The 18697-nt window shown below is 40.4% G+C and overlaps 1 protein-coding gene across 3 annotated transcripts in view; it reads left to right on the top strand.

The window, feature by feature from the left end:
- The window catches only part of LOC143296474 (uncharacterized), a 38104-nt gene extending 25723 nt beyond the window's left edge, over positions 1–12381 (top strand). For all 3 annotated transcript variants that reach the window (XM_076608424.1, XM_076608425.1, XM_076608426.1), the window contains exon 9: positions 687–12381. In XM_076608424.1, the coding sequence (XP_076464539.1) occupies positions 687–795 (109 nt within the window). In that variant the 3' untranslated portion in view covers positions 796–12381. The remainder of the gene's footprint in view (positions 1–686) is intronic.
- The last annotated feature ends 6316 nt before the right edge of the window (positions 12382–18697 follow it).

The following is an 18697-nucleotide window of genomic DNA, read 5'->3' as shown; positions in this document are numbered from 1 at the left end:
TGGGTGGCTGGGTCAGTGGGTGTTTGTGTGTCTGTGGCTGGGTCAGTGGGCGTTTGTGTGTCTATGGTTTGTCTGTTTGTGGCTGGGTTAGTGGGTGTTTGTGTGTCTGTGGCTTGTCTGTTTGTGGCTGGGTCAGTGGGTGTTTGTGTGTCTGTGGTTTGTCTGTTTGTGGGTGGGTCAGTGGGCGTTTGTGTGTCTATGGCTTGTCTGTTTGTGGCTGGGTCAGTGGGTGTTTGTGTGTCTGTGGTTTGTTTGTGGCTGGGTCAGTGGGTGTTTGTGTGTCTGTGGCTTGTCTGTTTGTGGCTGGGTCAGTGGGTGTTTGTGTGTCTGTGGCTTGTCTGTTTGTGGCTGGGTGGGTCAGTGGGTGTTTGTGTGTCTGTGGCTTGTCTGTGGGCGAGTCTGTTTGTGGGTGGGTCTCTACGGTATTTGATGTGTTCCAGTGTTCTTGTGTGTGTGTGGCTGGGGGGTGGGGTGGGCTGGGGGTGGGGGGTGTGTGGAGTGTGTGTGTGGTTGGGATTGTCCCTAAGTATCTGTATGTGAGAGAGTGCATCTTATTATATTTTACTGTGATATCCAGTTCACGCCCAAGCAGATTGAGTAGATTTTCTCTTTTTTTTTTTTCCTTTTAAAAAAAAAAAATCTCTTGTTGTTGTTGCTGCTTTACCCATGTGGATCTTGTGTGACAGCCGCCAGTTCCGCATGACCCGACTGCAGGAGGATGATGACATGGACGACATGGATGACTTCATCGGCAGCGGAGGAGAGCCCAGTTTCAGCGCACGTGGCTCGAAATGATCTGCCTACCCCACCAACAACATCCCGCATCCTGGAGTATTGCAGAGTTCCTGTGCAAAACAGTCTGGAAGGGGAGGGGAGGGGAGGGTGAGAGGGTAGGGGTGGTGGTAATGTGACTGCCTGCTGTCGATCCTTCCACCCACTGTCCGGTTGATTCTTTAACGAGGGGGGGGGGGGGGGGGGGAAATCTTGCAGCATGCCCCTCTCTCCTTGTGCAACTTTTCTTTCTTTTTTTCACGACAAGATAATACCCACCCCTTAACCGACAGACGCCACAGATGTTAACACGCACATGTACATCAGGCACGTAACACCTCATCATTCATGTTTCTTTTTTTCTTTTTCTTCTTCTTTTTTTTTTTTTGTCTTCTTAAATTTTGTTTGGTCTTTGATGGCTGGGAAGTATTTGCAGCTTACACTACTTACTCATATCATGATATTTTTTCTCTTTTTAAAAGAAATGGGGTCAGTTTTCCGTCGCGACGGTAGCCAATATTGGGTCCTGCAACGTACAGATCCAGATCCAGATCCAGATGAAACTGTTGTATTGAGAGAATCAGTGAGTTGTTGGGGTGAGAGGGAGGGAGGGAGGGCAGTAATGTGTGGCCTGTGATACCCAGACCTACTTACAGCTGTCAGAATTGCTTAATGTAAACGGGTTTGTAATTGTAGTGCCAAAGCTTTATTGTGAGGCAGTTACTTAAATGAGTGTGAAAATACGGTTACAGTTATTGGGGTATTGTTTTTTCTTGAGATGACATGAAAAAGAAAAGTATTCCATCTTGAGCATTTTATTGTAAACTGGTTTGATCCTGCTCATAGAGTTGGGTACCATGCTGAACAAGACCCCATTATTATTGTTATTATTATCATTATTGCTATTATGATGATTATTATTATATCATGATCATGATGATGTCTTAATATAACCATACATGATTCTTATTCTTTTCTGTAAAAACGTTACGGACCTGGACAATTGATTATGCGTTTGATGTTCAGCTTTGCAGGTTCATTTTTTTAATATTAAAGAGAAAGGGTGGGGTGGGTTGTGGTGGGAAGGAATGGATGACTGGTTCAGATCTGTGGGAGCAAGCTTGATTAAGGATAAGTTTGTCTTGTTGAGTTGAGACAGGTCATTGTTGAGACAGCTCCTGGAAATCCAGGTGAGAGAGGTGGGAAGCAACGAGTTCCTACCCCTTGTGGTGTGGTCTCAGTGAAATGAACGGGAGTCCTGGAGCATCCACAGTGATGCTGGAGGAGAGTGTTGGCACAGAATGCACAGCCGTTCAGTTGTGGATCCATATGGTATACTTTATGATTTTCCCCTGACAGAGCTGATAAGGTAAACCCACAGAGTCTTGGCTACAGCTTGAGAATTCAGTGTGAAACAAGGCGCCTGGATAGAGGAAGGGAAACGTTGTATCAGTGCTGTTGCTGATGACTTGCTACGCATTTTGCACCAGGGGATAGTATGAGTAATTGATTGTCAGTTACAGGGAATGGCAACAGTTTTTTTAAAATTTAACTTTGAGAGGTGGGCTTGTGTAACACTGTGAAGTTGTGTGGTTCAAGTAGTTCGCTTGACAAGCATATAATAAATCTTGTTTGGTCCAGAGAAGCTGATTAGAGGGAATCATGAACCACAACGTGACAAGCCACTTTGCATCAGTCTGCATGTTGCAGAATGCTGAAGTCAGTTTGCTTCCCTCTGCCTAACAGCAAATCCTCTTCTTCACTTTTGCTGTCACACAGTCAGTCTGCATCTGGTGACAGAGCTGTTTTTCTCCAGGTCCTGCCAGCTGTCATAGAGCAGGTATTGAAACCAGACTTTCTGGCTGCAGATGATATGCTGATACTTGCTTTTTCCCGTGTAATTGTGCTTGCGAGAAAAAAAAAAAGCAAAGATGATTTAGTACATTTAGCCATATGTGTGGTGCTATATACTGTAGGGCAAAGGTGTTCAGCTGCTGCATAAGTTAGTGTAATGATGATTAGAGTTCAACTGCTTGTTTGATATTCAAAACTGAAATGCAGACGCACAAATGTAGTTGTTCATGTGCAACGGCTTTTCTTCCAGAGTATCTGTATCACCATAAGGATTCACTGGTAGTTGTCTTTTAGGAAATCCTGTGTGGAGCTGCCAAGAAATGTGACAGGCTGGTTAGTTTGGAAAACAGTAGATATTCGTGAAGATTCACAACTAGAGAAATGCATCCCTGGCCTTTCATTTGTCACAGTTCAGCTTGACTTTTATCCATGGATATTTTTTTTATCAGTTTATGTTTTTTTAAGCACACTTGGATTGGTGAATGTGTGGGGGAATGAACAGATGCGTGGACAGATGGGTGCTGATGTTGTAAAATGCTTAACATGTGAAGTTTGAGAGCCACACGTGTGAAGACCAGAGGGAGAAGCAGAGATCAGGTTGGGTTCAATAGACAATAGGTCATATGACCGGAAGAACATAAAATCAATAGGTCATTTTGAAAATCAATAGGTCAAATATCACCCGTCCCGGGCTAATGGTTAATGCAAAAGTGGGAACGCCAATTCTTCTCGCCGAAGCTCGCGAAAGGCAGCGATAAAGATTTGTTTCGGATTTCGTTTCGTCACGGATCCGTATTTTAATAAACCAGTTTATAGTCATTTCCTGTAGGAGCAGACGACAAAGCGATCGCGATCGTTAAAGAGAGAGAGAGAGAGAGATGGTTACTTTGGTTGACCGACTGGTCATAAAAACAATAAGTCATGTGACCTGGCAACTTGAAAAACAATAGGTCATTTCAAAATTAAATGCGTCAATGACCGATGTCGAACCTGATCCCTGGAGAAGAATGAGGCAGACCGCTGTGTCAGTCAGTCATGTCATGCGTTGGGTTGGGTTGTCCAGTGGTCCAGGGGGGGACACCAGTTGTCTGGTCATGATGCACGTTCTCTCCCCCACACTCCCAGTGTCTTCCTGTTCCCTGGAAGCAGTTCTGGTGACTTTTACAGGGGGAGTTGCAAAGCCCTGAATGAAGCTGTACATTTTGCATCAGCTAGAAAGGTAGCATTCTAACAATTGCTGTGAGGTACCATGCACGCGTGCGCACACACACACATGCTCACACTCGCACTCACACTCACACACACTCTCACACAAAGAATGGAGACTGTTTAATCCTTTGATCCTTGTTGGGACATGGACAGATACCACACACACACACACACACACACACACACACACACATCTCCTACAGACAGAAACGTATACACTGTTGTTGTTTTACTTGCTTCAGTCATTGTCAAATCCCTACCGAGTCAGAAAGCAGTGAAGTATCTGACCAGACGTCAGATGCCAGATAAAACAGAACACCTCCCATCAGTGTCGCTGCATACAGCCACCCTCCCACACAACGCTGACAGAAATGGAAAATGAAATGAACTGAATCTGCCTAAAACAGGGGGAGAACAGTGTCCTGAAATAAGTTTGTCGTGGTTTGTGTGATAAATAAACCTGTAAAAAACAAAATAATGTTGTTGATTTTTAACACAAAGTTTTGTTATGTAGTATGAATAACATTAAGCAGTACTCATGTACCATGTCAAACACATTCCCTCAATGGTTGTCATATCATGAACATGCAATCCGCTATGCCCATGCCTGATATATTATTTGATTTTTAACCTATTATGTGACCACTGCATGTTTGATTTTTGTAATATTATCTATGCATTTTTTCCCTTGATACTGAGCAGTTTGCGGTGCATAGACAGATAATCTGTAGCAAATGTCTGTCCTGTGTTAGACGGAGCGAGAATATAGAGGTTTGCCTTTTTTGTTTGTGTAAGTCTGTAGTGTTCATCGGAACTTGTACTCATGATTTACTGCCTTCTCTTCCTGGTTATTGATTATTGTTATAGTTTGCACTGCTGGCTTTGGGTTGTTGTTTTTTTTTAATGTCAGATAAACTCCATGTGTGAGACTGAGCTTGAACTGGGGCTGTTTTATTGGTTGTTCCTTTCCATGCTAAATAACTGGTATGCTTCTGTAAATGAAAATCCATCCAATCAGTGTTTTCATGTACACCTGGCTTTGAAAAAAAAAAAAAAAAAAAATCAAGGTCCATGCTAAATATTCTTGTTTGGTACTTGTGGTATTTGTGGTGTTCCAGTGATGTTGAACTGAAATCAGTGTAGCTTTTTTTAAATACAGTTTTTGAATGTGTCACACTCTCTCTATGATATTTGTTGTGTTTCAGTGTTGTTGAACTGAGATCAGTGTAGCTGATTTTAATACAAGTTTTGAATCTGTCACGCTCTCTCTCTTCCTCCTACCCCCATTTTCCACTCCTCTTCCCACCAGTCTGTCTCAGGTTAAGGTTGGTTCAACAGTAGCCTTGCCAGCTGCTGTGTTTTGAGTGGGTTTTGCTACGGTCAAGTGCATTTTGCTATGCTGTAATCTCATGTAGGTGCCCAAATATTGCACCTCAAGAACTAGACACAATCCATGCTGAAACGATTTGCTTTATTCTTGGTGAAATGCAATATTTCACTCAGCGCGGCAGACCATTCTGGAAAGTTGTTTTGGCGAATGTGTCTGAAGAGCAATACCACCAGTCAGTACAGCTTGGAAAAAAACCCCAAGAGAATGGTGACAGTGAAATGTTTGTCACAAGACCTGGTCAGGTCAACAGCAAGACATGACAGGCCTTTCTTTATGCGCACATATTTGTGTCTTCTGCAGAAAATGTACTGGTGTGCAACTGACTAATTGCATTTGCTACTGACACTGTCCAAAATGTTACTTACAAGTATTTCTGGGAGTTGACAGGTCTGCAGCGATGACCAAAGGTCAGCAGTGAATTCTGCTAGCAGCGTGCAGCAGCAGCTTGTTGACAGTTGTAGACTGGTCAGCGATGGTCACTCCTGAATGTACCAAGTGATTATACATGTTAATGTTAATGCTCAAACATCATATTGCTCATATCTGCTGTTCATTTTCTTGTGTGTTTGTGTGTGTGTATGTGATTACAGTAATGTGTGTGTGTCTGTCTGTTTCTCTGTATGATTACAGCAATGTGTGTGAGTGTGTGTGTGTGTGTGTGTATGATTACTGCAACATTCTGTAAAAGAGATTGTTTTCTCATACCAGTGTGGTTTGTCACATCTGTGTGTCGGTGATTTCTTTTGTGTATTTGTTTTACTGCGTCCATTGCAAGTGGCTGGTAAATCGTGGCGTTTGTCATATCTGTGATGTGTTGTGTTGTCCCCCCCCCTCCACCCCCCCAGCCCCCTCCACCACCACCACCCCTTACTTTCTGTATCATGCATCTCCGTGTCCAATCGATCAATCAGTGCATTGTGAATGATGTCGAGTCAAACACGTGAATTTTGTGATGATTCCTGGGGGATTGTGGGGAATGGTAATTGCCGATGCTCAGGTGTCTGCTGCTGTGGACATACTGCACCTGTATTTCAGAACCGCAGCGCTGAGTGGGCCTTGTGAAGGGGTGGGGCTGACGCTGTTTGCTTCCCATGTTGTGAAGTGCAGGCACTGGTGTGGCCCCTGGGGAGTGTCTCCCTGTCATTCCAGGAAGAAAGTGATGTTGTTTTCATCCATAAACTTTTTCTCTTGTGATCCAGGGTATGTCGTGCATACTGACTGCCAGGAAATGTTTTGGTGTGATTCCCAGTAGAAGTGTTACCATGTGATCTGCATGGGGTGTTTCTGTGTGATCCACAGCAGATGTTTGTGTATTTTCTGGAGGAGATGTTTTCATGTGATTGTGAGGAAACATTTCTGTGTGGTCCAGGACATATAAACATGTCAGAATGTTTCCGTGCGATCCCCAGGAAATGTTTCTTTGTGATCCAGGAAACTATATGCATGTCGAGAAACGTTTCCATGTAATCCCAAGGAAATATTTCTTTGTGATCCCAGGAAAATATGTGCATGTCAGGAAATGTATCTGCAGGATCACAGGATATGGTTATATGCAAGTCTGGAAGTGTTTCTGTGTGACCGCAAGAAACCAAGCGTGTCACATGGCTTTGTCTTTGAATCTGTGATAGCACGGCATTGGTAATCACCACACGCAATGCAGTTTTTCTCGGCAGTTCATGTAATCTGGGTATCACTTACAGCACTTTGTTGTGGAAAGTGACTTGTTGATGAATGACGACATGTAAATTTGCCTTATGGTTGCTGCAACGGTGCCAAACACAAATTTTACCGGAATAGAACAAGACTGCTACGGAGATACAAGGAGATGTCAGTGAAACCTTCTGTAGGGGTGAAGGACATGCGTGGGTGTTTTGGGGATCAGGGGACATTTTGTATCAGCTGTTAGATTTTTATCTTCCTTTCTGAATGGTTTTCTGCAAAAGTTTTCAGCTTGCCTGGAGACTGGCTTCCAGTTTTCCCCACAAAGTGTGTGAAGCTTTGTTGACAGCAAGAAGCTGATGATGACTGAACCATATCTACCCATCCACAGTTTTTCTTTGTTGTGGCAGCAAACTCTTCCAGCCACTGTAGAGGTACTGGGAAATGTGTATTTCTGAAAACTGTTGAGTAAATAGCCATGATGACAAGTTTGTGGAGAACTGTTGACATTGGTGAGGAACACCAGGTTCAGAGATTTGAGTCATTTGTGAAATTGAGAAGCAACACTGATTTATTTCAGGGGAAAAAAGAAAAAGATTTCTTTGAAAAAAAAATCTAATGAAGGCTAAGTTGGATTTTGTACTTGATATAGAAATTGAAAGGTTAAAACAGGGGAAGTAAATAAAACATTTATATCAGACCCTGTCGGGAAAGAGGAAGAGAATGATGCCAAGTTTGAAAACTTGAGTTGTGAATGTCTGGTAGCCTTGCAGAAGGATGACCGCAGCCTTCTTTGGATTTGTAAAATCCTTTTTGTTTTGTTGTTTAGCTGATACATCAGTGAACCCTCCTCCAGCCTCCATTTCAAGAGCTGAAAAATTTGTTTTGTGCTTCAAATATTTGAAAACTGAATTGCCAGATTTTATATTCCCACTTTATATATTCACGTCTGAGTGTATACTTCTTGGTGTTTTTTTGTTGTTGTTGTTTTTTTGTAGATATAATCAAACATTTTAATTGTTAGCTGTGGTGGTGTTGTTGTTTTAGTATGATTGTAAGCATTTTTTATTTTGGTTGTGGAGATGTTGTTACCTACATTCTGATTATATCTTTTTTGTGATTGTGTAATTGTTGTTCTGCTGTGTTTTGCATTTGTGAGAAACAGAAGGAGCCATAAACAAAGGAGCTGGGTTTTCCCTGATATTGACGAAGCTTGCATGATTTATGGACATGAAGTACATGTTTGAACAAACAGGGTTTTTGTAGCTGTGTGAGGCTGAACCCTTGTTTGGCCCCCGAGGGGTAGCTGGGCTATAAGCAACAAAAGAAAAAAAGGATATAGATAGCTGTGTGAAAGTGCTGGTAACGATCATGACGTAGTGCAAATGTAGGAAAGAAGAGAGGTGGGGTAGGCGGGATATCTTGGCGTTTGTCATGCCCAGATTGAAGGGAGGCGGAGGTTGAAGTTTCAGACAGCTTCAGGAAACCCTTTTATCTTTACTGTGTTGTTTGTTTGAGTTTGGTTTCATTCCCGTGCTTGCAGAGTGCTTGGGTGCAGCACAGTGTAGTGCAGAGTATGGCCCACAGAATTCATGTTTGTTCTTTTGCTGTCAGGTTTGCTTTGGGTATGTTTCGAAATTGTATTGATGACAGAAACATAGTGGTGATGTAGGTGTGCGTGTCATTCCCGTTGTGTCAGACTGTTGTAGTTGAAAAGTGGATCATCATTTAAACATAATTTGGCGCAGGCAGGTTCATTTTCAAATGAAGATTGTTTTTCAGACTGAGAGTGAAATTGTTCTTGATGGCAAAGAGTTTCTTGATGACAGTTGTTTTACAATGTTGTGTTGAAACACTTTGGTTGTTGTCATCTCATACAGCTTTGTGACTTGGGTGCTTGTCATATGATACAGGAGACTATTAGTATTACTTCAGGTCATAAGAATATAGCCTGAAGTGGGTTTTTAGCATTGTTTGATCACAGATATAAGTAATATTTTTATCCAGAATTGTTTGATCATGAGCGTTACCTTAAATGTGAGGGAGAATCATTTTTCAAATGGATGCATATTTTGTCTTCATTTACCTTCTTGGGGTGTGTATTCTTATTGCCAAATGACATATACTTATTTCTAACCAGGATCACACTTGAAATATTTTTTTTCACATTGGCCTTTTTTTTTTTCGCTGCAGAAAAGCTATTGATCAAGTTCATTTGTATGCATGCTTGTACACACTGATGTTCAAGATGGGTGACACAGGGCTGCGTCTGCCCTGCCCTGCCCTGCCCTGCACTGCCCTGCCCTGCCTGCTTGCATTCCATGCTTCACCTGCATCCACATGTGTGCTTCAGACTTGGGCTCTGAAGACACATGCATGTCCACTGATGATGACACAGTGCATCATTGTCCTCAGTTCCTGAGAGACAAGCATGACACATTGTTGGTGAAAGGGGACAGATGATTGAAAGGAAATGGGAGGAGAATATCCTATTTGGCAGTAGTTTTCTTCCGTCAGACAGGTAGAAAATATATTCAGCATGATTATAGTGGGTTTGATTACAAGCCAGTGAGGGGAGAAGGAGAAAGGTTTGATGGTCAGTTATGGAAAACATCCTTGGCCTTCTGGACATTCAGTGCCAGTGGTAAAAAAGTCCTTTCTTTTGAGTCTCCGATTCATCATAAAGATGTGTTAATTTGCAGCTGTTCTCAGTATGGGGTTTGAGATGTTGCATATCAAATGTTCATAGCCTCAGTAATCTGGCTTTTGAGGGCTTGAAGTAAAGCAGCTGGCCACAGGCCATTGCCAGTGGGGGTCACCAGGGACTGTGCAGTGCAGCTTTCCAGGTATTCCCTTTCCAGTGCTGGCCCTTCATTCCCCTGTGGTTTAACTCATGGGATAAGGCGGGGGGGTGGGGGGGGGGGAGTATAGGCTGAAACACACTATTAAGGATACTGTAAGCAGACCCAGTGAGACAGACACAAAGAAACAAAAGGCATAGGAAGAATTTTTTGGTTTTGATTATCTTGTGCGAGTCATTTCTGTGTATGTTTTTGATCCATCCAATTTTAAATTATTTTTCTATGTCAGTGTTATAAGTGCTTGAAACCAAAAAGCTGTTGCCTTAATTTTTGTATTGAGAATTCTTTAAACTGGTCAAAAGTGTTTTTAAAATGGCTTGTATCATCTGCATCAAGAATCAAAATGTGTTTTCAGGAGGAAAAAAGATTTTGTATGAGTTTTTTTTATGAAACTTTTTTCATCACAATTGAAGAGTTGATGTTTGAACTCCCTACATTCTTTGTCACAATGTTCTTCCAACCCTTCTGGGGGGGCTAGTTATGCTTTTGAATTGAACAGGAAATATTTTGCTTGGTGTTTATCAATGTGTTGCCACTGTACAGAAATACTAAAAGCAAATGTTAATGTACAGCACATTCCTTTTGATGACAGAAATATGTGAAATCAGAATCATCATTTGGTTCAGTTTTGGGGGAAAAAAATTTCCTTGTTTACTCTCACTGGAGGGTATCTTATATATTATGTTCTACATGTTTGTTTGTATGGTCTTGCATGTAGTTTGTGTTGTCCAAAACACTGAGTGTTCTTTCATTTTACTTAATATTATTCAGTTTCAAGTTTCATACAGTGACTATTTGTTTCAAGCCATATTGAAATTCTGGAGTTACATTGGGTAAGCAAGACACTAGAGACTTGACAAGATGGAGTGGAGATTGCAGCGTATGCACAGTGACCATTCATTGGCATAGCCACTCTTCTTAAATGTCTTTTCAATAAATATGATAGTCATATCTGACTGAGACCCTCAGAACAGTAAAGGGGGTAACTGCTGTCCCGGTTATCTGGGCTTGAATTTTATTATTGCTGAGAGTGTTTAGCCCAAGTTACATCCCCAGTCTCTTGGCCAAGAGGGATTTTGGATAGTCAGCATTGGGATGGAACCCCCGCTCCCCCAAAACGCCCCCAAGGCCAACTAGCCCCCAAGGCTGCAGTAAATGTCTTACTGATTTCATGTTAACCCCATGGAAGCCGAGACTGATTGAATGAAGGTGACCAGCTGAATGTTGAGCCACTAGGGCTGCAGATGTCTGTGACAAACAGGTTTGCAGAGCTCTGCATTGTTGCAGGCCTTTGTAGAGTCATGGATGTCCGGAAAAGTTCTGGTTAAATGAGAGAAAACCATTTCCAGAGCTGGAAATGTCTTTGAAAATTATTGTCTTACCCTTATTTCATGGTCTGGGAGGTCTTGGAATTTTAATAAAAACCCTGGACCAGCACCATTCAAGAAAGAGCTGTGTGTATTAAAAAAAATACAAATGAACAAACAAAAAGCGACCAAATTGAACATTGATTCCAGAATATCCATCAGTGTCTTTCGTCAAGAGTGAAACAAATCTTTTTAATTCAATTTGGCTTTCTGTTTGGTGTGGAAAGTTTTCAATCTGGTCTGGAAAAGGCATGGGATTTTGTTTGGTTTCATCTGTGGGAACCGTGATATAAAAAGTGCAACAGTGACAGGCCCCTTTGCTGGTGAGCAGGTTCAGCAGACGCAGCCAAGTGGTCAAGTCTATTAGCGCTGGAGAAGGTACCTTTTGTAGAATGACTAAGAGGCAAGTAAAGCATCCACATTCAATATCCAATTGCCTGACAGTAGAAAGCTTGAGTTTCTGTAAATCATCTGTTTCTATATGTAGTTGAGACACAACTATTATCTCAACTTCTTAATTCCATTTGTGTTGCTTACCAGATATGTGATAGAATTTAGTCTTGTGTTACATTTTTTTCAGATTTATCTTTAGTAGTTTTTTTTTTTTTTTCAGATTTCCCATCCATATTTGTCATGTCCGTCACATGAATGGAGTTGTTTCAAATGAGTTCGTTTTTTTTCCCCCCACCGATCTGGGAGCATATGGTTTTCATGGAAAGGAAACCGGTTTTCAGATTATGGAGTTGGGGATTATCAGGTACAGCATCATGACGATTTCATGATCAGTTGACTTGGAACTGTTTTCCACTTGGATTTTTTTTTTTTTTTTTAATTTATTTTTTTTTTTTTTATAAACTGTTAAAGACCAGAACATCTGGTTGGGCCACTATCAGTTTTCTATGTTCACAAACTCTTGCTTTCTTCCAAGATGTTCTGAAGCAAACAAGCAATATAAAGTGAGTAAGTAAGTTAATTATGTAATCAGATATAACCCTGCTCTTGATCTTATTCTTAATGTCTTATAAACACTCACACACACATTCTCTCTGTGGTGATTATACCTACTTTTTGACTAGTCTTTGCTTTGGAATTGTAAACATCTCCATTAAAAAAAAAAAGGAAGACATATCTTAATTATCTTTATTTGCATATCATTGGTTGTGTTTGCTTGTTTGTGTATATCTTGGGTCCAGCATCACAAAGATGGTTTGGAAATATGTTCATTTCATGGGTGCATACTTTATGCAAAATAAATATTTATAAAAGTAAATATCATCGGCATGTTCTTTGCAAGTATGGTGTGCATGCTCACATGTGTACTGGGGATTCCATGAATTACATTGCACGGAGATGCATTTCTTTTGTCACAACAGCTTTCTCTGTGAGGAATTCAGACTGCTCTCCCTGGGGAGAGCGCATTGCCATGGAACAGTACCAGCCTGTCTTACAAGTTACTTTTACTATCGAAGTGGATTTTTCTACAGAATATTGCCAAGTACAACCCTTTTGTTGCTTCAGTTTATTTTGCGAGTGCTAAAATGCATGCTGCACACTGGGCCTCTGTTTATCAACTCATCCGAAAGACTACTACCCAGGCCACCATTTTTGGTCTGGTGGAGGGGGCAGTAAAAATCCTGGTCGATAGTGGGATTGAAACCTGTGGGTACTGCTTCCTAGTCAGGTGTCCCCCATCTAGACCACTGCTCCACAGTAATCATAAAATGGGGAAAAGTTCTTTGTATTCCAAGACTGACTGACAAATAAAACAAAAGAAAGGAAGATATCACCTGTTGCAATAACTTTGTTGCTGTCAACATCTCAGTCTTTTCATGGAAGCTAAAAGCACCATTTGGAGTAAGCTACTGTCTCGCCCCTAATTCAGGCCACCACACATGGAATCTCTGGATCACTCTGTGAATGATACACTGCCATTGCGAGATATCTGAGAAGGCCAGAGGGGATAAAACTGGGAGATGTCAGGTTTTAATTAGGTGTTTTTGAAAGACTTCTTTCCTCAGTGTTAGCAAACAATTTGTCATGCCATGGCTTAAGCAGAGTACTTTTCCAAGCCCCGACTTGTTTCAGCGTTCTTTCTGCAAAATACCCAAGTCCTGACACACATAGGGAGTAGTTGGGGCCATAATACACACACGCACACACACAAACACACCTAGATTTGTGCCTCTGATGATCCCTTCACTCCCAGTAATAAGTGCAGGATAACCACACACTACAGAAACCTCTTATGTTGTTTTTGTTTTGTTTTCATGTGAAGTTCTGGCTGTTCTCCCACGAATTGTGTAGAACTACAAGGTGACTGTCAGAGCATTTAACCCTACCTGGCCCTGACATTTTATGGAACATGTACCTTTCTCTCCTGTGCATTCATACACACACAGAGTGCACTAACATGCTTATTTCATATTTTCCTCTTTTATGTTTTTATGGATTCGTTTCAAACCTGTATTTACTTACAACCAACAATTGAAAAATGAGTGATTCTACAAGTACAACAATGACACAGTAGAAACAAAAATTGTTTTGATGTTAGTTATAACACTTGAGGGCTATGTTCCCTACTCCGTGGAATCTACTGTCCAACAAACACGAAGGGAATACCAACACAAGATGACCTTTCTGTGCTCTGCTGAACATAATGGAAAGAAAATAAACTCCTCTCTTGCACTCAAGCCTGTTCCAGGTAACAGTTGGTGCAAATTTCTGGAACAGACTCGGCAGCAGATTAGTTATATTTTCTTTCTTTTTTTTTCTTTTAATATTATTCTAAAGCGTGAATAATACTGCAAAATCTTAACTCTCAGTCTCAGCAGAATGATGTGTTAGAATTTCATTCAGTGAAAGAAGATGGAAGATAGCTTTGCCAGCTAACAACTGAAGAAATGAAGGGTAAGTCATTTACAGATGCACCCTTGCTATTGTCAACAATGGTAGTTTGTGTGATAACTCAAAAATAAAAATAAAAATTTCAAGACTGTCCATGCACAATAAGATGGGAGGTGTGAGTTACTGAGCAGCAGAGGAAGTGACATGCTGACAGAGAAAGAACTGAAGCAATGCGAGCAAAACTGCTCATGCTTTACATAAACTGCCAATCAGTGGTGATGGTCAATTCATGAAACTAAAATTTGATTTCATTTTCCCTTTTTTTCCTGAATATTGTTGGCTTTCTTCGATGTCAGAAAGACTACTGATCTCTGGAGTGTGTGACTTACTGCCATTATTTATTAATTTTTTTTTTTTTTTTTTAACTCAACTGACTACTTGTACATCACTGAGATCTTAATTCTAGAAACACTGCAATGATCATATTAAGTGTTTTCTCTAGTTCATATACGTAAAAACTCGTAACGTAACAGCTGCAATACTTTTTTTTTCCTACATTAATGGTAACTCGTTTTTATACTGGAAAATAATAATAAACCATTGTTGTTGTTTTTCTTTCAATGACATCCTAGTTGTACCGAAGAATACAAGTTTTTGTTTCTTTCCGCTGGGATAGTTGTGCCAATGCCTTGAGGAATACGGTCTTGATTCTGTGCAATGCACTGATGGATGGTGTATGAATTCTGTACTAATGCCCTGGAATCAAGTTTCTATTGATGTGTACAGTAGCATAACGAACATGATGATCATGAAAACATTCACTGTAAACACTTACACAGAATATGCCCTGAGAATCTACTGGTTGCTGCCTTTCATCATTTCTACAACTTAATGTGATTTCTTTCTTTATTTGATGTTGACACTTGCGAAACACTGACGACTTTTCATTGCAGCGCAAACAAAACTGTTTAATGTGCAGACTTATTGCAACTGACCAGCAACCAAACACGCTGAAAATCAAACTGGAAACTCGTTTTTTTACTAACAGAATCAGAAAAGTTGTAAGTAATGTGCAATGGTGAATGGAGGGGGAGGTATGAGTGCTGATGGTCTATTTATGGTTTGATGTTAGGTTGTGGTAGTAGTAGTATGCCTTCTACGTGCAATGAATAATGATCAAGAAAGACAGAAAGGAAAAGCCAGCAGTGAGTTCCATGCAAATTTTAATCAGTGACAAAAAAAAAAAAAAAAAAAAAAAAAAGAAGAAAGAAAGCAGGTGTTCATTCAAACATGATAAAAGTCAGGGTAGCGAGGGTAATAGAAGGAACAACAACGCAGGCCAATCACAGAGCATCTGACAAACATGGTTGCCTTTCTGTAGAATCAGCAGGGGAAATAGTCACAGATGAGCTCAGTGAAGTCACACAATGAAATCTGGCAGACGTCAGTCACAGGCCACATGACACCCAGCTAATGTGTCACACTGATGTCATGATACCTTGCTTTTTCCATACACATGTCCAACAATTACACTTCCTGGCTGAAGTAAGCAAGCGCAGCAGAAGTAGGACTGAAAAAAAAAAAGAAAAAAAAAAGCACAATATATCTGCTGTATATGATGACAGCACAACTGCATGCATGTCCCAGTACCATGACAGCAACACTCTGACAGTTACTTTTTCTTTTGGCAGAACAAATGCCCCCATACCTCCTAAATTTCAAAGTCTTGTGAAGTTTGTGACACAAACCTTCAATGATGAGTTCTGATGGTACATACATATTTGATAATTCATATACACATACATATGAAACTGGCCTGATATACTTGTCATCTTGAACTTGCGTGAACAACATCCACTTGATGAACTGACAATAATCATGACGGTTTACTTTTTGAAAACCATAATGAAAACCAAGAGTGAAGCAAAATACGGTTTTGTCCAGTCCTACTTTACTTGGCTTCACCTTATTGTTCACCCTTCTCCCCCGGTACCCAGTCATATACCCAGTCACAGACAACTGGCTGTTTTCTACACCAATCACTTTCTTAGCAAAGATCATCTGTTCTCCTTGTTCTTGTTTTTCTTCTTTTCATTTTGAACACCATACATTCATTTCTACATTTTCATGAGATAAAGCAGAAAAAAACAATTCCTCTCAAGGTCCAGGATTTGCTGAACAGCAGAGTCAAGAAGCAGCTCTCAAGCTTCCATCTTCTTTATTGTGAATTCATAAAACATTATCTATTTTCTTCTTATGATAAATGTATAGATAATCCAATGGAACTGTTGTTATACTGAACAATCTCTAAGTTAAAAAAAACACTTAACGCTGTAACAAGAGGGCTCCAAGCCATCAGAAAGACATGAGTCACTGATACCTTGAGCCAAGCACAAGACGAAACTATAAAGACATGAAATCAATGTATTGTCTGTCAGGTTCTCAGAAGCATGTAGCACCATTTCTAAGATACATGCAATGTTAGATTTCTGTAAACCTACAACGCCAGGTAAAGTTTTCATTACATCCACCTGCAAAAATGAAAAAAAGTATAATACAAAGTTTAAGTAAATCAACTTTCTAAAAAAAGTTTTTTTAAATGCTCAACCCAATCAAACATAAACATGTATCCAATCATCTCCCAAGACATTCCCACTTCCAACACACAATTCAAAACAAGATATTTGCTTTTACATATTTGATCCTGAAAAATATCAGAATAATGAAGTAACAGGAGAGTTCTAGGCATACACCATTAACAACTATCGTAAGCATAGTTACTTGAAACAAAGACAAACTGACATTTACGCTGATTTTCCCACTGTGTAATTATAAACAGAATAATGAAATAACATATATAAATAAAAAAAAGAAGAAAAGATACAGGCCCCATCGCCTTTCATAGCTATCGGGACAGTATATATTCACATCCTCTGTGTGTTAAGGCCTTGGCATTGAAATGGTGGGGCCTGATGACCTACAGGTAACGCGTCTGCCTAGGAAGCAAGAGAATCTAAGCGCACTGGTTCAAATCACGGCTCAGCCGCCGATATTTTCTCCCCCTCCACTAGACCTTGAGTGGTGGTCTGGGCGCTAGTCTTTCGGATGAGACGATAAACCCGAGGTCCCGTGTGCAGCAAAAGGGTTGTTTATGGCAAAATTCTGAAGAAAAATCCACTTCGATAGGAAAAACAAATAAAACTGCACGCAGGCAAAAAAAAAAAAAAAAAAAAAGTGGCGCTGTAGTATAGCGACGTGCTCTCCCTGGGGAGAGCAGCCTGAATTTCACACAGTGAAATCTGTTGTGATAAAAAGAAATACAAATACACAAATACAAATAATTCGGTCATTTTATCCTTCCCAAACAAAAAGTCCAGTACCACCCATTCACACCAGGGTGGAGGGAAAAAAATGGAAAGTAAGTTGCTTTCCCAGGGACAGCACCACTGTGGTGAAACAGGGCCTCGAACCCGGACCACTGAACAACAAGGGTCGGAGGTCCAAAGCCTATGTGATTCTGCCACGGTGCCGCCCTACATCAACACAAACACTTCTTTTAAAAGTGACCATGACAGAATTTGTTCAACACACAGACCTTCCCTCTTTAGTTATTGGACAAAGACACATAGTGTAATTGTGGTCGTGAAAGGATTTGTTCAACAAAATCTTTTCAATCACGACAACAACAACAAAAAGAGGAGCCCATAAAATACAGGTAACCCCCACTGGCCTCACAGTCTGAAGCAGTGCATAAAAATGTAAGTTCTAAATCTCTCAACCTGAACCACCCTACCTCTCCACAAATTATGGAATGAAAGAAAAAAAGAAAGAAAAAGAAAAAGAGCAGGACATCTTTACCCTACACATTCCTCTGAACTATTTCATTTCTGTGATCAGTTGTCTGCATGTTTTCACTGGCACAGATCAACTGACTGTTTGACAGCAATTTAAAAAAACACACCAAAAAACCCCACCCCACTTTCCCTTCGCATTGAATGCTGAAAATTTCCATTAAAAAAAACAAAACCCCCCCAAAAAAACCCACACCCCAAGAGATTAAAAAGAAAAGAAAGAAAAAGAAAAAAACAACAACAGCATCAATGTTTCATTTCACACACCACAGCACAACACACACATCACACTGGCATGTCACCAAGCCTGTGTAAACTGCACAAGAGCACACTTGCACTGCACAGTACTGAGAGACATACAATTTACATTCAGCACGTCGGTCTATCAAACTTGGCTACTGAGAAGAGTAATATTTGGAAATCATAAATTAAAGAATATTTCTTTTTAATACATAAAAATATGATGTTGCAGTAGCTAAAATAAAAGTTATAACTCAAAATACATGTTACGATTCTCTTTCAAAGCAGTTTTGTTGGAAGATTTGCATACTGACTGACTGACAAGCTAGATAATTGTTTCTCACTGTATAATTGTATGTGTTAAAGATAAATTATATAAGAATATCAAGCTTCATGGCCCAGCAGGTTGCTTGTAATCAATCTTTTCTTTTCTTTTTCTCAACAAAAACAATAGCCAAAGGAATCATTTCACTGAGCTGACTGTTCGCATGCCTGGGTGAGACAACACTTTACATTCTAAGCTCCAGGTTGTGGTATGGTTACATGAGAAAATCATGTCACGTTTATGGTACAAACACTGCTAAAAACATATGACAACATCTTTTAAAGTTTGAATGCATAGGGATCTGCTTACCTCCATTTCTGCAAGAC

This window comes from Babylonia areolata, chromosome 21 (assembly GCF_041734735.1).
Source record: "Babylonia areolata isolate BAREFJ2019XMU chromosome 21, ASM4173473v1, whole genome shotgun sequence".
In the NCBI taxonomy this organism is placed as follows: Eukaryota; Metazoa; Mollusca; class Gastropoda; order Neogastropoda; family Buccinidae; genus Babylonia; species Babylonia areolata.
This window is presented reverse-complemented; position numbering and strand designations above follow the sequence as displayed.